Source organism: Rhopilema esculentum, chromosome 16 (genome assembly GCF_057945365.1).
Source record: "Rhopilema esculentum isolate cy_ngs chromosome 16, ASM5794536v1, whole genome shotgun sequence".
NCBI classification, from domain to species: Eukaryota; Metazoa; Cnidaria; class Scyphozoa; order Rhizostomeae; family Rhizostomatidae; genus Rhopilema; species Rhopilema esculentum.
In genome coordinates, this window is record NC_142830.1 from 4,077,979 (window position 1) to 4,097,403 (window position 19,425).

The following is a 19,425-nucleotide window of genomic DNA, read 5'->3' on the forward strand; positions in this document are numbered from 1 at the left end:
ATATTTTGGATGCGGTGTAGACAGTCGATACTTGCTCAAAAAATTTGATATTTGCAGTGCCGTCGGAACGAAATTCATATGGGGGGGGGGCTGCCTATTGTATTCCTTCTCATTTAGTACACTGTTATAAAAGATTATACTACACTCTGACAATTATTGGGGGGCTCCAGCCCCCCCCCCCCCGGTTCCGACGGGCCTGATTTGCAAACTGGTTACAGGACTTTCAGTCGTGTGCCAAATATTCTGGTCTTTGTCAATTTCATTCAATTCAAAACAACTTGGGCAGTGAAATTCCATTGTTGCTTGGCAGATGAAATCTAAACTGGTCAGGACATTTTGGCGAGAAAAATATATACGCCTAAATCTCATAAAAATCTTTTGGCAACCTCAAATACAGAGCCCCTTTTTTAACTGGGATTATCGCAAGACTGTGGCTTAGCCCTGAAGTCCAGTTGGTTAATAAGCGATAGTATAGATGTATTTGTATCTTTGCAACCAATTGTTAATGAAGAAAATGCTATAGGTTTTACCCAGCAAAGCCGACGACCCAGTAAAAAATTAGAGGGCATTTTCGTTTGCATTTACAAAGCTCGAGATGGCTTGCGACTGGGCAGAAAGAATTTGGAAAATGAAAAAGTAGAGGGGGACAGTGGAACAGTTAAAAACTATGAAATAAAACAAAATGGAATTTCTCATGCTTCAGACTTAACACCTCTTTCAGTGCCAGTAGAAAGAGGTTTGGTTATCTTTAAGGTTTTCAAGCAGCACTGAGCGTTTAAATGAAAGTACCAACACCGATCGCAAATTTTGCCACACATTATCCTTAGAACGTTGGATGGAAATTTAATTCCTTTCCAGTTTTTATTTGTTGAACTCAGAACCGCCGATGGCTTTTCTGGGGCCTGGGGCGAAAAGAAACACGGGACTCGTGATGACGTTATTCAAACTGGATTGTGATTGCTTTTGTTAAAAACGTTGGTATAACTTTGGTTGGTAAAACGTTGGTAAAAACGTTAGGCCTCGTGATGCTTAAAACGGTTGACGTTCGAAAGATCGTTCAAGATTTCGGGCAATTTAAGTCCTCACTCGTTTTCGTGTGCTTTCGTTCAAAATTGCCTTTAGGTGACACACTCTGCTACCAGATGTATCATAATACTGTAGAAAGTTGCGTTGAATACAGCGACGAAATGAGTTATCACCAATGGCTGGTTCAGTCGACATTGAAATTCCACCTAGTGTTAACAAACTTATATTTTGGTAAATGATAATTTGGGTTTCCGTTCTGCTATAGGTGTAAACCTTACACATTCACCCTAATACTTGCACGCAACCCTCTTTGCTTGGAGATTAACAAGATATATTGGAGTCTGCACGGGGGATTTAAAAGTTTGGATATATGAGTGCCATCAACTTTGGTATATCTTAGCGGTTTCCGCTCACGTGACCCTTCTTCCCCCAAATTTCAAATTTTTCTAAGCTTCTCCAACTAGAGAACCAAAGATTTCGAGTTGCCTTGCGTGATCAAAAACTCCTGGCAGCACTGAGCAACATCCGCAGTAAATTCTAACGCCGGTATCCAAAAATGCCATCAAATTGCAAGATATTCATCGATTGCTTTGATTTATTTCAAGCGTCATTCGTGGAAAAGTGTAGGTTCCCTAATTATACTGTGTTTCAGGGGTGTTGTTCCATCTGAAACTAGTAGGAGCTGTAAGGCAGGGTTCTCCCTCGCAGTGAAAGGTTTTGGCCTCTCTTACTTTTAACTTTAGCTGTGTGATCAATTAAAGGTTGATCAATTAGAAATACTTGAGTTAAGATCGTGGAAGACTGCTTACTGTTTCTCTCAAACATATTTATGTGATAGTCAGACATTGTGGCTTTTGGGAAAATCTCTTCTTTCATCACATTCAATTAGCCATACACCAAAATCCTTTGCCACTCTCTAAATATCAAGTGATCAAATCTGACGACCAGATTAGCAATTAGCAATCTGTCAGCAAAATGCTAAGGAATGGGTGCTTGAGTTTACGTCGCAAAGCTAGGGAGTTTGAGGCTAAAGGATAGTAGTTAATAAATAAACATTTAATTTGCTAGAAAAACTGTATTTGAAACAAAATAGGCCACCACACCTAATTTTTGTTACCGTTAGTTGATGAAACGTTGTTCTCTGGTCACAAAAAATTACGTTAAAGAAATCCCACTTGGCAAAATAATTGTTTGTATCAAAGTGCAATTCATTGATTAGAATCACAGAGGCGAATCTAGCCTTGAAAGTTTGAGGGGGATAGCCGAGGGCCAGGTTTCAGTTAGAGGGGCCTTTTCCTTTAGTGAAAAAGGTTTTTAATGGAATGCAGAGAAGCTTGGTTTGGCTTACTCAGGGCACCCAACCTCCAAGTCGTGTTATTTTGTGATAAAATGCAACAAACATAAAATCAAAACAAAAAAAGTGGTTGTCAAGTATGAAATCGTTCTAGTAACTTCGGGAAGGAATCAAAATTTCATTATTGTTCACCTCGATTGCAAACCAGAATGGTTATCAGGGCTCCTAGCTTGTTAAATCAATGCAAAAAAGATCACATTGAGTAAAACTAGAAAAGAGCTTCTCCAACAATGGCAACAAACGATTGAACAGCTATGAAAGAAAACATAAAATTATTCATAGTATAGTAACTTTTGCACAAAGCTGGGGGCCAAGCAAACGACAAAGAAAATGTGTGGAGGGACCATGCCCCCTCCTGTTGATAGTAGAAGTGGACAATATACAAGTTACAAGACAACACAAGACAACACAAGACAACACAAGACAACACAAGACAACACAAGACAACACAAGACAACACAAGACAACACAAGACAACACAAGACAACACAAGACAACACAAGACAACACAAGACAACACAAGACAACACAGGAAACTTTGTTTTCATCAATGTGGGTGAAATTGTGGAAATAAGGGTTACGTTAATTTCCATGCAGAGTATAGCTTTACCCTGAATATTTTCACCCTCAAATATCACTCTGTGGGTTTTTTGTAATGGAATATTTTTTCAAAAAACATCATCGATATGTCTCGAAGATAAAATGACCTTGCACAACTTTCATTTGGACCATGCTTGATTTTTCTACTCGTCTCACTTAGGGGTAGGGGTTTACTCTCCCAAGAAAATATAAGATTAAAACTGCATATTAATGAAATCACCCTCGATATCACCTGATGCAAGAATAGGCTATCAGCATTTTAGTCAAATGATCATTTGCTCTCATCTGTCTACATATTTCGGACAAAAAAAGTTATGACAAGTGATATCAAAATGTGAGATGGCATAGAGGATGCCAAACGATTACACTAGCTAATAATTAATGAATTAAGTGTAGTTTTTTTCTATTTTCCTAGCAGAAAGTTAGCCTCTATTGTTAGCCCCTTCATCGGATGAATTTATGGCCCAACAATGTTACCCACAACGTGGGCAAGCCCGTTTGTACAGGTGACAAACAGAAAATGTGAAAGGTATCTCTTAGCATGCCAGCATTATCTTGGAAGATGCTTGATTTCAAATGAAGTACATGCAATTTTTTAAAAGAAACCGTCTACAAGAAACCGACCTCTGAGGTGATAAAAAGTAGAAGCCATAAAACTGACCAATCCAAATTCTAAAAATCACCTCGAAAGGGTTTTTTTCAAAGATAGGACTCATTATGACTGATGGTATGCTATATTTTGTTAAATATTTTATGGTATATGGCTTTATGTTATATTTCATAGGTTACATGCTGTTCTCCTATCACTTATATGTTAAATTGAATGTTAAAAGTTTTATGTTTCATGTTTTATTCTCTATGTTGTATATTATTAGTTATGTGTATCTTATATTTGTTTCTGTTGTTTGTTAAAATTTGATTTTTTTAACATCTAGATAAAGTGGAAGAGCTTTTGTTAGCGTTAAACTATCTTCCTGTCTAAGTAACATATCTTTACAATTTTGGTACTCAATAAACCTTCAAGAAAATTTTAAGATTAAAATCAGCACAAAAAGTAAGAAGGTTGAATACTAATTTCAAGCTTAGTTTCTTAAAAACAATGTGTGTACAGTAGCATCTCATCAGCCGAAATAAAAAGCAGTTTTTGCTTAAATGTATCATCTGATGCATATTTAAATATATTATCAGCTTTGCCAAATTATCTAGCAATAAGATAAAAAGGAATATGGCTGAAACAAAAGGAGAAGTATTGACTCAAAGTCTTTTCGTGAGTAATTAAGGAAATGGGATAAAGGCCTGTATTCAGATTGACAAAAGAAGCCTTAGGTTACTGAGATAGTGGCATTCCAGAAGGATGGTGTGACCTAACGCGGTTGTATTTTGAAATACTTTCAAAAATTAAAAACAATGGAACATAAAGCAATTGCTCCTTTAATCCAATAATGAAAAACACACAACAAATGCTACACAGTTGCAAACAACAGCATTAGTTACCATAAGGAAATTTAGGAGTATCAAACGATAGCTACAAACACATTCGAGATCTTAGTCACATAACAAGATTAAATTGGATGATTCGTCTAGCAAAAAGAATTTCGAGATCAGTAAAATTTCTTCTCCTAGTCTGCAATAGCCACTAGGCTGCTGGGGAGGGGGAGGGGGGGGGTGGTGTTCGAAACAAAAAATTACGGATAGGCCCCTTTTTGCTATAAGAAAAAGCCTTTTACCAACAGAGAACGCCAAATTTCCGAAAAGTATGCCCATGACTAACTTACTATTGGTTACGTAAAGGCAAGATAATATTGGTAAAGGCTGTCTTAAATTTACAGAATTACATCATAAAGAATTCGTTACATAAATATTACCCCTCCCCGAATATTTCCTCATCGAATATAGACGAAATACAAAATCGATCCTGCCGAGAAATGGGAGACGTGTCACTTGCATCGAATCAACTTTTAATACAATTGGTTACAATTGGGGATCCCATCTCATTAGTAACTAACAGCAACCGCTCGTTTGTTGTAACAAATGACTCACCACTCTAACCGAGGGCGTTTTAACCACATCCTATTGTTAGAATTATAAAATGAGATTATGAAATTACTATTGTATTTAGGAAACATTGTTGTGGAAATGTATCAAAAAAATTGCTGTCGTTAAGATAGTGCGGGGTTCACTCTGGAGCTGCATTGAATTGGCTGCAATTTTTCAATTTCACGTTGCCATTGGCCAGCAAAAGATGCTGCGAAGATCAAAGGCGTGCCGAAGAAGTGGTTGTGGTGGAGGCTGTGACAAAGATACCGTCGGAATTTTTAGGTGTGTGGAATGATAATAATTGTTGCTATATAGTTAAGCGACAACGGCACTACAATACACCAATTCGACTTACGGCCTCATTTTGAAAAATTCTTTTGTACAAAATGTTTGACCTCAGATTCGGATTGACAGCAATGATTTTAGTCTACTTGTAAGTTTTCATTATGATATTGCTCACGATATTGATTTTATGACGACATAAAGATAAAAACTTTATAAGGGATTTGACCGTGATTGGCGACTAGGGGGGTAAAGTTTCCCCCCGAAACGATTTTTGCGGTCAAATCCCTTACAAGTTTTCAAACTTAATTTCTCGGTAAAATCTAAAATACAAGCTCAAACAATATGAAAAATGGTATCCCGCCTAAAATTATGACGATAAAACTAAATCTGAGCTTAAAAAAGTCGTATAATTATGTTTAGAGAAATTTCAAAAACGTAAGTCGAATTGGTGTATAATGCCCATTTGTGCCAACTGGTTTAACTATAAAAATTCTAACATAATGATGGAAAATTGTCAACCCACATGCCACCGGAGATGTGGGGTTAAGAATTGGTTTAAAGCGTGACTATATCGTTTTTCAATGTCATAATCATCTCTGGACGGTTTTCAAGATTTAAAAGGGGATTGGGGTGTATAAGGGTAGAAAGTAGAAAAAACATTATTAGATGAAATGTTTTGACATAACTAGAACTGGGGTAAGCAACCATAACTAGAACTGGGGTAAGAAACCATAAACCGACCTCATTGAAGACGGGGCTATTTCCCTCGTGTGAAAAGGCGCGTAAATACATTCAACTAATAGCAGCACAAACCTCTGCCTGATTTAGATTTCCGTCTTTTCTGCTTCAATGGTTGCAAATTCTCTATGGATTAATCTGAATTGAAAAAAGTATAAAGATAAGGACAATAATAGAAAAAAATTGAAATAGAAACTCAGATTCAAAGAGACCAAACAAAATCAGTCAATACGAGGCAAGCAATCAAACAGTGATTGACAATGTTTTTATGTTACACAATTATAGTTTTACACATGGTAATTAAAAAGAAGAAGCTATTATATTTGTTATATCACATTTATTAACAAAAGTAAGAAATTCAAAAGTACGTGTTTACATAGACCTTTGGAGAAAACAATGTTGGAGTAGGTTACTTGTCCCCTTAGGTCTAAATACCTTATAAGAGCTAATAATATTGAGGGTGCTAGATTATTCTGGCTGCACGCGTTTCCTTGCCAACTGTCTCAATCATTGTGGATATCATAGTAGAACTTTTGTAGCTATTGCAAAAATGGATACATAAAACTAAACCTCATTTTCTATAACTCTCTCCAGTTCCATTCCTTGCCAAATGTGTCTGTCTATAAGATGCAGATTGTATCTGACAGAATCATCACTTCATATTTAGGCCATGTTCCTTATATATCTTGTTCACCACCTGGCCTTATCAAAATCTGGCCAATCAGAGCATGCAGCATTGAAATGGCTTTCCACCAAATTCGGACATCATCATAATAGCTTTCAAATTGAAATACGTTTAAAATTAACACTTTTAATATTCAGAAACTGAAAAGTGATTGGTTCTTTTGTAATCTTTATTTCATTGTTCATTTCTTGATATTTTAATTTGCCCATCTAGCCTTTTTGTGAGATTACATTAGAGAAACAAGCAAATATTTCAATATGAGTCTTAAGAGAAGTCCTCTGAGCAATCAAACGAGCTTGGTAATGAACTAAACTGCTGCCATAATACCTCATATACCCAGGTGTTTCCTTTGAACCCCAGCAGGCACCTTAAGATGTGCCAAGCTATAACCATGCATAGACATCGTTCCCAAAAAGAGCACTTGTTCGTTATCACAATATTATCCCAATATTTGCTGATATGCCGTCATATAACACAAGATATAAATCCATGCAGACCATGAAGCCATGCAGTCCAGATGCAGAACATTTTCATTCATAAATTAAATACAAATAACGATAGCTTCTAATAGCTACAGCAGACACCGCGGAGCAGGGGGGCTGGGCTTTAGCCTTTTTGCAAAAAATGACAAATACTAAGTAATAAACTACCAATAAAGCCTCTTTTTATACGGTTTCAACCCCCCACTTTTTTTAGACCCCCCACTTTTCTCAACGCTTCGCGGTGCTTGTACAGGAGCTATATATGAGGGAAGGTCGTGGCAAATAATGATTGCTCAATAACCACACCCATATCACGCCTTGCTTATATTGTGCTGAGACTGGCGTAGCAAACAGACTTGCGTTTAAGGTCTGTAAAACGAGATCGAGGCAAAAGAAGTTCTACCCTGGGTACCAGACTCTATTATTTTATTTATTTTATACCCAGGGTAGAGAAGTTCAAGATATGACGGTCAAGCATTGTTTTTTCTTATATAGTTAGACATACACTTTTAGCTACCACCTCATCTAGCCTAATAAAATTTCATATTGATCATGATCAGTGCTAACACATAATTCAGGAATTTCTGGTTCTTGTTCTCGTTCTCGCAAATTTATCTTGTCTGTCCTAGTTTACCACTAAAGATGTCACAAACAGGCATGGGTTTAGAGGGGGGATGAAGGGAGTGTGACACCCCAATGTTTCCTTATCCTTCGGTATATTATGCTTCCATTCGGTAAAAATCATTTTTTGGTATTCAGTAGTAACAAAATAACGCCAAGATTGTACTCAATTGATCTTGTTATCCCCTTTACCTTGAAACAGAGGTGTATTGTCTGGGGGCTCGATAATTATTGCTTCATCACAGGTCAACCAATGACAACTATACCAGAAGAACGCGTTGCAAGATTGAGTCATATGCATGAAAGCATTTGACTCAATCTGAAAACAAAGTTTGATATAAAAGATAATTATTGATATAATATAAAATAAAAAATTTGATATAAAATAATTGAAAAACTTTTTACTGAGTACGTTTAGTGGCAGTTTTTTGTAGACAGTTAATTTTTTGTCCCATTTAGAACCGGGGTTAATTGCCTGAACTAACAACCGATTGCTATCATTTGGCTCTGTCCTGCCTACTTTAAATAAAGTTGATTCATTACACTTCATTTATAAGAACAAAGTAATTTTTGCTGACGCTCGATGTTCTTATTTTTTGGATAATTTCAGGCTCGGGTTCTTTTTAATTTTGTTCTTATTTCAAAATTGATTTTTCTATTGCTGTGAATTATGAATACTTTTTAAGTCCACTGAATGACAATATTGTATGACATTTTTAGTAACATGATTTATTAGCTGATAATATCTGCTCTGCTTTATCAACACGGGAGAAAATGTGTCAATTCAAAATCCAACAAACCATCGGTAATAATTATCAAAAAAGCTTAAGAATATTGCATAGGGTCTTCCTTATCGATTTTGTAAATATTAAAGATACATTTTCTGACCATCCTTAGAATGTCATATCTCAACATTTTTCTCGCCGCCGACCATGGCTGGCGGCTACACTAAACTCTGACCAAAATAATTTTTCGCCACTTTACTTCAAACGAAGTTTCCCCCGGCCCTTCCAATGGTACCGAGGTTCTGATCTCAGCTGCTGTTCAACACAGTCAATGTAATGTGCCTAGCCTGCGCGCAGACTCGACCAGTTGAGTCTGCGCGCAGGCTAAATGTACCTGGCTGCTCAACAAATTATCGGAAAAAACGTCAACCATCGTCATGTTCAAATTGAAATGATTACATGAAAAGATCAACTTAGAAATTTCATAGAGAACTATATTCATTTTATGCCTTAAAGTTAAAAGACGAATTTTAAAAATGGGGGACTCCATTGTTTTCCAGTGTCCTGAAGGGTGTGGCACCAAAATCCAATTTATGTCTAAAACCCTCCCAATCATTGTTGCTTAAATCCGTCCCTGGTCACAATTAAGCTAATCAAGGAGTTTTTAATCATGGGAGGAAAACACTATGGATGAATACCTGAACCTTTATGGGCCTAAAAACTAGAACACTTTTTGGATAAGACTTTTTCATGTTGCAAAATTCTGCTCAATTTTGGCTTAAATCGACACTAAACAAAGGTTAAGATTTTTACAAAATTTCCTTGAACTTTTAATACCCACGAAAAGAATAATAAGGAATATGTCTCGACCGTGCTACCTGGGGTAGGATCTGTTTTGTAAAATCGAAGAGACGGATTTCTCACCATTTAGCCTCTCACAAACACAAACCCAGATCCCTAAAAGAGAATTGGTGTAATTTTTCTCAGCCAAAGTTTGAACATGCGCGTCAAGCGTAAGTATGAGTGAGGTGCAAGCACAGATATTTGCTTTGGAAATATCTATATTGACTTTTACAATATTTTTTATAATAGGAAGAATAAGAACATAACAATTGTTACCGAATGACAATATTACTTGTTAGAAAGGGGTCTCTAAATGATTGCAAGGGCCAAGAAAGATTTTCGGGATTTAGAAGATATGCTACACTTTGTTTGGTGGTGAAGTTGTTCGTTGAGAATGTAGAACTTTTCAACAGGTTAAATTACACATTAATACTGCGTACGGCCGGTGTGCTGCTCTACGCATATTACCCGGGGCTTCGCAAGTCAATTTGCCGCTTTGCGAGGGTTCCAAACTCCGTACGAAGACGAGTTGTGATGGCCAATAACGGTTTTCCTTAGCAAGAGTGTAATTGTCAGACGGGACACACCTGAAGCATTGACAGTTTTTATTAAACGGCTCGAAATACAAAACTCAAACCAAAATTTGTCGAGCACATTCCTCGAACGCCTTTCAGCCACAGGTCTCTTTAAACATACTTTTACGTTTTTCTTCAACTGACACATGTACTATTGCACTTTAAAACAATCCAGACTGCAATTGGATGGGAATGCACATCTGTGAAAAAATGCTACCGTGACTTATGTTTCAAGTTTGTGTGAACATACCGGTGTCGTAATAGCAAAGAGTAAATGATATCTTAAAAATTCATTTACCGATAGTCACCCGAGTTGCAAACATTGGTCTTCAATAAACAACTTTAACGACAGCTGATGAAACCTGAGTAATAAGATTCGAGTTGGATTTCCAATATTATAGGGACCGGCTCTCTAACATCCTCAAATGGAAAGATATTCCTTATAAGGTATGAAATTACACGCAGCCGTTCATAGAGGGGATTGTAGCACACAACACATATTCATACTTTGAGTGAATCCATTATTTTTTGGTAAAACTTCGGATGAAAATGATATTTTCGATAAAAACAGCAGGTATAAACTTTTTTACGTATCTAATTTAAAACTGATATATTTCTTGTGATGAGAAAGCAAAAGCTTCATCAAATTTACTTTTTATTACAACAATAGTTATCCTATAACTTTAATAATAGGTAAACTATTCTATCAAAAAGTGTTTTTATCTTTTGGTACAAGATAAGGACTCATGAAATTCTTGGACTGACCACCGGACTGACCACAGGACTGACCACTGGTATGTCGATCTACCGACTGCCCTCAGGGTACCTCGCGAATGCTTTACTCTTACAGTTAATTGTTTTTTTCTGCAAGTCACTGGCACAAGGGGGTAATGGGAGAGAATCGCTCCTACCACCCTTGTGAAGAGGAAGCAGAGGAGAAAAGATGGGTCGTTTTCTTGCAAATTATACTTGGTATGGACTCTATAACAATGATAGTTGTAAAATATAGAATATAACTAGGAATTCAAGTAAAATTGTACTATGAAAAAATAACGAATTACAATTTAACTTGAATTCCTTTTTATCTTCTATTAAATTGTACAGTACGCAAGTTTGCATTTTTGAGAAAAAATAGATGGTCGATTATATACAATGCTTGAGTATAAGGTCAACCATGGCTATTCTGATTTTTCTAGCTTTATTCATTATCAAATGGACATCTTATTTCAATTATGCTATATAAAAAAAACTTAAATGGTTATTTTTCACTTTCCTACAAAGTTAAGCAACTTTGCAATATTTCTTCACTGAATGCTTATCAATAAATACATTAGCAATACTTTATACCAACATAGCAGGGCAATATGCCACAAAACAGAGAATGCACAGTGCTCGATGAAAAATGTGAAGAAAAACAATGTGGTTAGAGAAATAATCTCTTGTGTTTCGAGACCAGATTTCATCAGCTAATGAACTGAGAAAATAAGAACACATGGGGAAGACACCAGTCTAAAATTATATAAAAAAAATGAGAACTTCGAGCCTTGGCAAACGTTATCTCGTTCTTGCATAAATCAGAGTTTTATTTTTAAACAACGGTGTCTGTACATACGGGATATTTACAACCATTTTATGCAGTTATGAAAATACTATGAAGAAAATAAAAAAATGATAGAGCTAGTTAGCGTTCAAGAGTTTTAAGAAAATTAACATGAAATCTTCGTGTACTTCAGCGAAAACAGAAGGAGACGTGGACTGATGCGTTGTTGCATCTTTGCATAGCAGATCCTTGCATATTTTCTTCGGAATTTCACAATCACACTATATAACATCACCTGATAACTCCTTTGCAACGACTTTTGATTTGGTACATGGTGCAAGAGAAAGCCATCAAGGTACCACTGATCGGCTATCTATTTTTCCTGCAAAAACAATACATCTTTCAGTGAATGATTAAAAAATATTATTATTTCCAGCGAGAAAATGAGCATTGAAGAACTTCCCTGAAAACCTTTAATTGAAGCACAGAAAGAAAAGGAGTTATCTATATACAGATGCATCAGTGCTTTTCGTAATTCCTTGTTGCTTGCTGTCTACTTACATTGTTTAAAAATAGAATAAAATGAGGGGGGGGGGGGAATTTTGGTTCTCATGGTACAGAGAGTAGCGAGAAAAAGTTTTTTATCGAGGGAGCTAGGCGGGTAGTAAGTTTAGAGTAGAGATAAATCAAGAATTTTAGAGAAATTCAAGATCAGGTTCCGTACGCTCGTACCCTTTCTCGCCCGTTCGCAAGAGATATTCCGCAAAAAGATGAAAAATCAGTTGTCACGGTGATCACTACGTAACCAGGCAACGAAGAAATTCGAAAGAGAAAAAACCAAAACAAAAATAAACTGTATCTCTTGGTGGTCTTCGTAATTCCATCACACAAGAATCAATTAGGCAAAATGAAATTCACGTGGACTGCAAACTTAGCTTATATTGCCTTGCTAAGTGGCAGACATGCGTGAAACGACCTTAAATCGAGGGGCCGTCTGGTAAATTCAGCTGTGGCTTAAACAATGTAAAATATGACCAAAACAGCGTCTCAGTTCGTTAAAGAAATTGCCGATCAAAGGTAGATTTTCATTAACCCTTAGTACCTTATTTGGATATATTCTAAAGGTTGTCATTGGTCTTTGTCGGTATCTTGTTATTGTTTGCGAATATAATTTCCTTTATTTTCCTTCGGGCAGTGTTATCTATCGTTGAATAAATCTAGGATGATATGAAATAACAGCACGTTCCCCCTAAATTCATCCAGAAAACGTTCTGCCTTAAGTGCCGCAGGAACTTGTTTAACTTTCCAGCTAGTTTCTCTACTTCTTTAGAATGTTAGCGGTTTACATGAGCTTGCAGACATCGTTACCCCCATTACAAAAATCTGTAAAAAGGATTGGAACTTATATCGTGATAACAGAGCAACAACATTTTTTGACCATAAGGGGGACTTAACAAAACATAATTATGACGATATTTACCATATGAGACCTCACTTTTGATGTAGCACTTGTGTGATTGCATACATTTCTCTATCGTTGTTAAAAGAGTCAAACATTTTAAGGAATGGAAAGCTCTATATTTAAGAAATAAAGGTCTATATAGCATTACCATATTATATGAAAAACTAGTTGATAAAACGATATTAGAGAGAAGTTGCACCTATGAGTCTCTAGAATCTAGATACTACAATTCGAGACTTGTTGTTATTTTTATTATTATTAAAAATATTATTATTAACCGATTGAAAAAAATTTATACAAAATCATTTATAACTTAAATTCGAATATTAGGAGTTTTAAAATCCTGGCGATAGTTTAAACGGGTAGCTAGTTTCTGGTACAATATTTACTATTTAACTATTTACTCATTGTTTACTCTTGAAATTGAAAGCGCGTAAGACCAGTGATCTATTATGAAATTACCGAAGAATCAGTGTTTTGGAGACTAGTCAGGATTAGTGGCATTATGTATAAAGCCTTGGAGATATTTCGTCTACCAAATACAAAATAAAAGCCTTAAAATATAGAGGATTTTACCATCACATTTCGGAACAGCCTAAGATGTATTATTTTCTTTCAATACAGTTCTAAACTGTACTGTTGCCCGGTAATGAAAACGTCTCCCTCAGCCACTCTTTAAACAAAAAGACCTTAAGATTGAAAGAAACTTTTAACCATTCTCATAACAAGATTTTTCTTTCAAAAGGGGGCAAGGAACCCACAGTAAATGGTGTAACATCAGTTTGCAAATGTGTCCGGTTCAAAACTATACACATTTTTCATAAGAATATTTGGCTCCAGATTCAGCCTGGTGCTACTAATTCGTTCGCACAATCACAGCTTCATGCGTTTCTTACTTTGTTGATATTCTTTATTTTTCAATTTTTGCTTATAACTTATTTATTGAGTTTTGCTGAATCTTGGTCTGCCTTGTTTCTAATGGTGTTCTTATTTTTTGGGCAATCTCAGCCTGATGTTTCTTAAAAGGGTCGTTCTTAAAAAAGAACTGTGTACCCAACACAAATTAGCGAATCGTTCCAAGAAAATGGTAGGAAGCGACTTCAACCTGGACAGGCACTTATCGAACTTGAAAAGCTGCAAGGTACACCTGCAGGGGCTCAAATGCAAGTTGGAAGTAAGGTGCCAAGTCTATATTAAAGACCCGTAGTAAAATATTTTGGAAAAGAATCTATATTGCTTGCAAAAAAGCGGGAGGCCATGCCCCCCTCGGCACACCACCAATGGGTCCCCGGGTAATCACTAGGGTAGCCAAACGGAGCAAGGAATATAAATGGCCTAAACTCATCCATCACTTGGAACAAATGTCCTCTCTAGGCACCAGCAGCGTAGCAAAGGTGAGAAGGTTGGTGGCGGGAAGCTGCAGAGGTGAATAGATCAAGCCTACCTTAAGGTTATTAGGGCAACTTTCACGGAAGATTTGCGACACACCCTTCGGAAAACTGGATAACGTTCTGAGACACCAATTTTACCCAATTGCCCTCTACTTGCTGCTATAGCGCTCAAAAATCGCATTTGCCGGTCCTTAACAGTGTGTTGAAGAATCGCTACTGAACGTAGAGGAAGAGCCACTGGCTAGTGGAGAAAAAAAGTACATAGTGAAAAAGGTAGAAAAGAAAAGCGGGGAAAGGGTAAAGACCAGAAAATATGAAGCTTCAATAAAGTTTAGAGCTTTATACATGAAAAAGAGTGCCATCTAGACATCCACCCTACATTAGCAGAGGAAATTCTTAATTGTCTTATGTCTTCCTAAACATGTACTTCTTCAGTGCTGTTTTTTCATAATGAATCGAACTGTCCTATCGTAACCCTATACATGCTGCCTGAGGCATCCTTCAAACCTTTCAATTACATAGAATTGAAATATTTGATTACAATACAGAAACACTTAGATAGAGTCCACATACTTTAGCAGAACGTACGGTTGAGAAATAAGAACATACCCTTGAAAGAAGACGGGCTCTCTCTCAGCCACGGTGTATTTCGCCTGAAACCAAACGGACCGTGATATCCATTGGTGGGGGAAACATTTGTCATGAAAAGATCATGACCTCCTACGACATTAGTTGAATGTCCTGCGAGAAAAAAACGTCCTCGATAAAAAATCATTACAGAAAATACTTAACGATGAAACTGAGCTACCCTCCCTATCTACGTTTGTTTTGCTGAGACAGATATTCTGGAAAATACAATATACCACCTCTGATAATTAATTAACTGTTTTGCAAAGAGAGGAAACAGGTTCTCACAAACTCGCTAAAATCTCTTAAAATTCAACAAGCTTCAATTTTTTTTTAATAGACGTTATCCTGCTTCAGTTAAAGCATTTGCCTAAAGTCATATTTTTGTAAAAGCTTTTAAACGTTCCAAATATTTGTAAGCTAAAACAGATTTGGTTTTATACATAAATATCATGTAAGATGGAGAAATTAGAGTCATATACCGAAAATTCACAACCCTTTTTGATTCGTTGAAGACAAGAAACTGTAAGGTGAGCATAAAATCCTTTTGAGTGAGCATTTTTCTAGTAGCCCTTTTGATAGAAAGGTCATTTGAAAAGCCGAGAACTAACAAATGCCTGTGGATTTACTGCATGATTCCCTTTTCCGCAGTGGCAGTTATAAATATGTGCATCTTAGCAAAATTTTGGTGTTTAGAGGAGCCTAGGGACATTGTTCACGCCCATTGGTTTGACTGAGGTTTCAAAAGTCGGTTTTGTCTAACCCAATGATGACGTATTCACTATAGCCTGGGGAGCAGCTATATAGTAAACATATCAAATGAGCGAATTAAAGCCAAAAATACCTTCTTCAATGATAGCGCCTGGAGGGGGGAGGGGGCGGGGCAACGGGGAGGGGACAGTTCTTGGCAGGGTCCAATTTTCATTTCAGATAATTCAATGAGAAGTGTTTTGTTAACGACTAATATTTTGGTTAAAAAATTTGTATGATGTAATTCTATGACTTTGAAAAAGCCTTAACGTAACCAATAGTTAGTCGTGGACATTTCCTATTGGTGAAATTGGCGTTCCCTGTTGGTAAAAAACGTTTGCTAACAATTAAGGGCATGACTTAAATTTTCATTTTGCACTCCCCCCTCTGCAGCATCATAGGTGGAACCGGCTTCAGGGAATGCGGGGCCAGGGGCCTTGTTCTTAACAATTTCTATCTTTTTCCTTAGGTGGGAGAACCCTTTTGGCTACCATAAGTGTAGGGGCTGGGGCCATGGCCCCCTGGACCCCCTTAAAACCGCCGCTGCCGCCAAGGCCCGTCGATAGATATATCAAACTCCGCTTTGCCGACAGAGTGGTCGAACCATCCTTTTTTGAACTGACAAGTTTGGAGATTTGCCGACTAAGCACCCCAAGATAGCAAAGAAATCTTTTTTTGCAATGGATTTTTTTTTCAAGGGGAGTGTCACACCTCGCACGTCCCCCTATAGCGACAGGTCTGGCACCGACATATTTGCGAGGATACGATATAAATCTCTTACAGTCTACCGTTGGGGCTGAGGGCAGGGGTAATTCAAAGGATTTTAGCATGGAACCAATTATTCTAATAGTCATAATATCATATTTCATACCTGCACCAACGTCATTACGTAATTTCAGGTATTTCCCCATTCTTCCATGTTCATGGAAAAAATCGACTTGCTTCCCATTGATAGAGGATCCAACTGGATACTGAAGAAAAAGTTTCCATATTAATCACCATGAACATAATCATCAATGTTAATATTTGATGAAAATAAGAACCCCACCATCAACCCAAAAAGGCAAAATTAATAAAGCTACCTTTTTATAATGGATGTCCTTTTACCTTGAATACTCAAAAACTTCAAATCTTCTGTCGAATATAGCAGAAAGTGTCATCCCCTTATAAAATCAAACCTATTTCTTTTGAAGTTTTCCTCATGTCCCATGGGAGACACAAACTTTTTATATAAGGGGCAGTCTACCTGCAGTTATCAACATTCACCAAAAAGTATCAAAAATTTAAAGGACCAGAATTATCAGCTATAATGTTTTGTTGAGAGCCAAAAACATAAAAAACAAAACCTTTTATTGAGCTCAAAAGAGACCACAAATGACTGTAATTCAGACTTTTTTCTAAAATTATCAGTTTAAAAACATACATCTGTTCCTTTATTCTTGTTTTTGATACTTGATAGTTGAACCCATAAGTATGAAAAAAGTATATTAAATCAGGTCACAAGGACAACCCTTACCCAATTAATCAGATGGGTTCCCCCTGTAAAAAAGGTCAAGTTATCACCCTGAGGCTTATGTCTTCATGCAGTATTTTGATGGTTATAAGGGGGCTCAAGGAAGGCTATGGCCCCAGGCCCCGTGCTTATGATAGCCAAAAGGGGCCCCACAACTAAGAAAAAGGATGGAAATTATAAAGAACAAGGGCCTCGCAGATGTTTTTGGCCCGGGGCCCGGACCTTCCTAAAACCGCCACTGTCTTCATGAATTCAAGCATTTAAATTCATCTACACTCTACAGTGCCTATCATCTACAGTGATGTCATCCCTAGACATCAAACAGGGTTATATTACCAATAAGTCAATCTCTATCACCATTACAAGCAGTTCTTATTTCTTGTGCCTATCATTAAGCTATAAATTTTTGAATGTGTTCAAGAATTGTATTTAAGAAAAACATTGACAGAAGTTATTAGAACAAAGGAAGCTAACTAAATTTAAAACAGGGGGGTTTAGGACCCTAAATTCTTTATAAATCTATATTATATTTATGTCACCCTACTTGGAAAAATGAGCCGAGACACTACAATTTGAACTAATTTAATTGATTTCTTTTTCATGGATCAAGCTGAGAAAACTTTTTTCAATTTTTCCATTGTCATTTGTCCTCTGTCTGGGATTTTTTGGAAACAAAGCTGGTTAATTTTTCTGCCTTAGGGGTTTGTATTTGAACATATATAGACAGATATCTAGGAAAGCATGCTACTAAAAATAACTTGTCACTTCTGACCAACTAACATTACATTATATATAAATATTTACAGCAATGTGAAGGGGAATTCCAGTAAATTTTGTTCCTAATAGGTTAAGCTTATGCATAATATTTATAATTGAGCTCAAAAATGCAAGAAATCGTTGGAAAGAGTCCAAGATAATAAGACATCATCACATCAGTTGGAAGGACATATAAAACATGACTCCACATGACAAGACTGCATTCCTCAAATGTTAAAGGGACCAAAACAAAAGCAGCCTAATTTTTTATATCGGTTATGTGTAAATCTTAACGAATAGTTTAGTAGCTTACCAGCTGAAATCGACACCTTCCATCCATTGAAAAACAAAGAGATACGGCGTTGTGGGATTCTTTGTATTATACCTAATCAAGTCCCTTTAAAGAATGGCCTACAACAAACTGCAGAACCTGATCACGATTATTTAAGACCACTGGGCCTAAGCACTAGCTTTCACAATATATAAACTTTCTTACCTGACCAGTTTTCTTTAGTGTTCTATCAACCTCTCTCCCTTTGAAATAACTCTGTGCATGGAGATCTTTCTGAGCGTTGTATGGCGGGATTGCAGTAGCTAGCTTCGGCGAAGCGTGCCCACAGTCGTGTGAAAAAGTCGCAACTGCAATTCCATCCAAAACAAAGCCCTTCTCTGCGCGCTTCTTTTCCTCTGGGGTTGGCTCGGGAGGTCCGAATTCAACACACCTGGGAAGAACCGTCTTTTTCGGAGAAGACATGATCGCGAGAAGTGATAACTTGGGTTTCTCTCCACCCGGAACAAAAGAAGAACAAATCAGTGCAACGCGTTGCCATTGGGGATGAATCAGACGCTGAAACCACAGCAACGCACTTTCCGTGTGCGGAGAGTTGAAAAGTGGGGTTCAAGCACGGTTTTCAAGCAATTAGAGTGATCAATGTGGAATCTATCATTTTCAAATGGACTTTTCTGTATTAAATGACATTCCAACTAGAATAGATTATATACATTACGAAAAATCGCCTTAGTTTATTCGGACTTCACCCCCCTGTTTAAAGAAATAAAGTACTAAAAATTGCAATGAAGAAACAAGGGTCGACATTGAAGACGTATGTCCATTTTCGAAATCTTACAGCAAGTACCAGCATTAATTTTGGGTGCTATGTGTCATGCAGGGTATAAAATTTATCATGCAGGGTACAAAAGTCTGATGCAATACATTTTTCTTTGCGTCTAGTTATTTACCAAAATGTTATACATGATAAAAAAAATTCAGAGCTTTGCTATTTTTAAAATAATCATTTTTGTCAGTCGTTTTGCATCGAGTACTGAAGTTTTAAATTTTTCTTAAATGCCTTATACCCGTTTCTTAGAAAAATCGGTGTCTGCAAAAATATGATTTTGGGAAGACAAAAGAGGAA

At 36.8% G+C, this 19,425-nt stretch overlaps 1 protein-coding gene and 1 long non-coding RNA gene across 2 annotated transcripts; both read right to left on the reverse strand.

The window, feature by feature from the left end:
* Positions 1-1,025: 1,025 nt before the first annotated feature.
* LOC148958223 (uncharacterized) lies at positions 1,026-8,127 on the reverse strand. Its single transcript, XR_016144730.1, has 3 exons — positions 6,611-8,127; positions 6,116-6,178; positions 1,026-5,269 (listed from the first exon to the last, which is right to left on the reverse strand). It is a non-coding gene; the product is annotated as an uncharacterized LOC148958223 (long non-coding RNA).
* Positions 8,128-11,410: 3,283 nt separating this feature from the next.
* On the reverse strand, positions 11,411-19,269 carry LOC135682670 (sperm microtubule associated protein 1). Its single transcript, XM_065197656.2, has 4 exons — positions 18,507-19,269; positions 16,613-16,712; positions 14,974-15,105; positions 11,411-11,893 (listed from the first exon to the last, which is right to left on the reverse strand). Exons 1-4 carry the CDS (start codon positions 18,762-18,764, stop codon positions 11,862-11,864), a joined length of 522 nt encoding a protein of 173 aa, XP_065053728.1. The 5' UTR covers positions 18,765-19,269; the 3' UTR covers positions 11,411-11,861.
* Between the last annotated feature and the right edge of the window lie 156 nt (positions 19,270-19,425).

What these genes read in the sequence shown, in the direction of transcription:
- LOC135682670 (XM_065197656.2), bottom strand. Translation starts at nt 18,764, where the DNA reads ATGTCTTCTCCGAAAAAGACGGTTCTTCCCAGGTGTGTTGAATTCGGA. An exon ending in ACGTAATGACGTTGGTGCAG is followed by an intron (nt 15,106 to 16,612) that starts GTATGAAATATG and finishes TTTTTCTCGCAG; the next exon opens with GACATTCAACTAATGTCGTA. An exon ending in GAGCCCGTCTTCTTTCAAGG is followed by an intron (nt 11,894 to 14,973) that starts GTATGTTCTTAT and finishes TTGTTTTTGCAG; the next exon opens with GAAAAATAGATAGCCGATCA.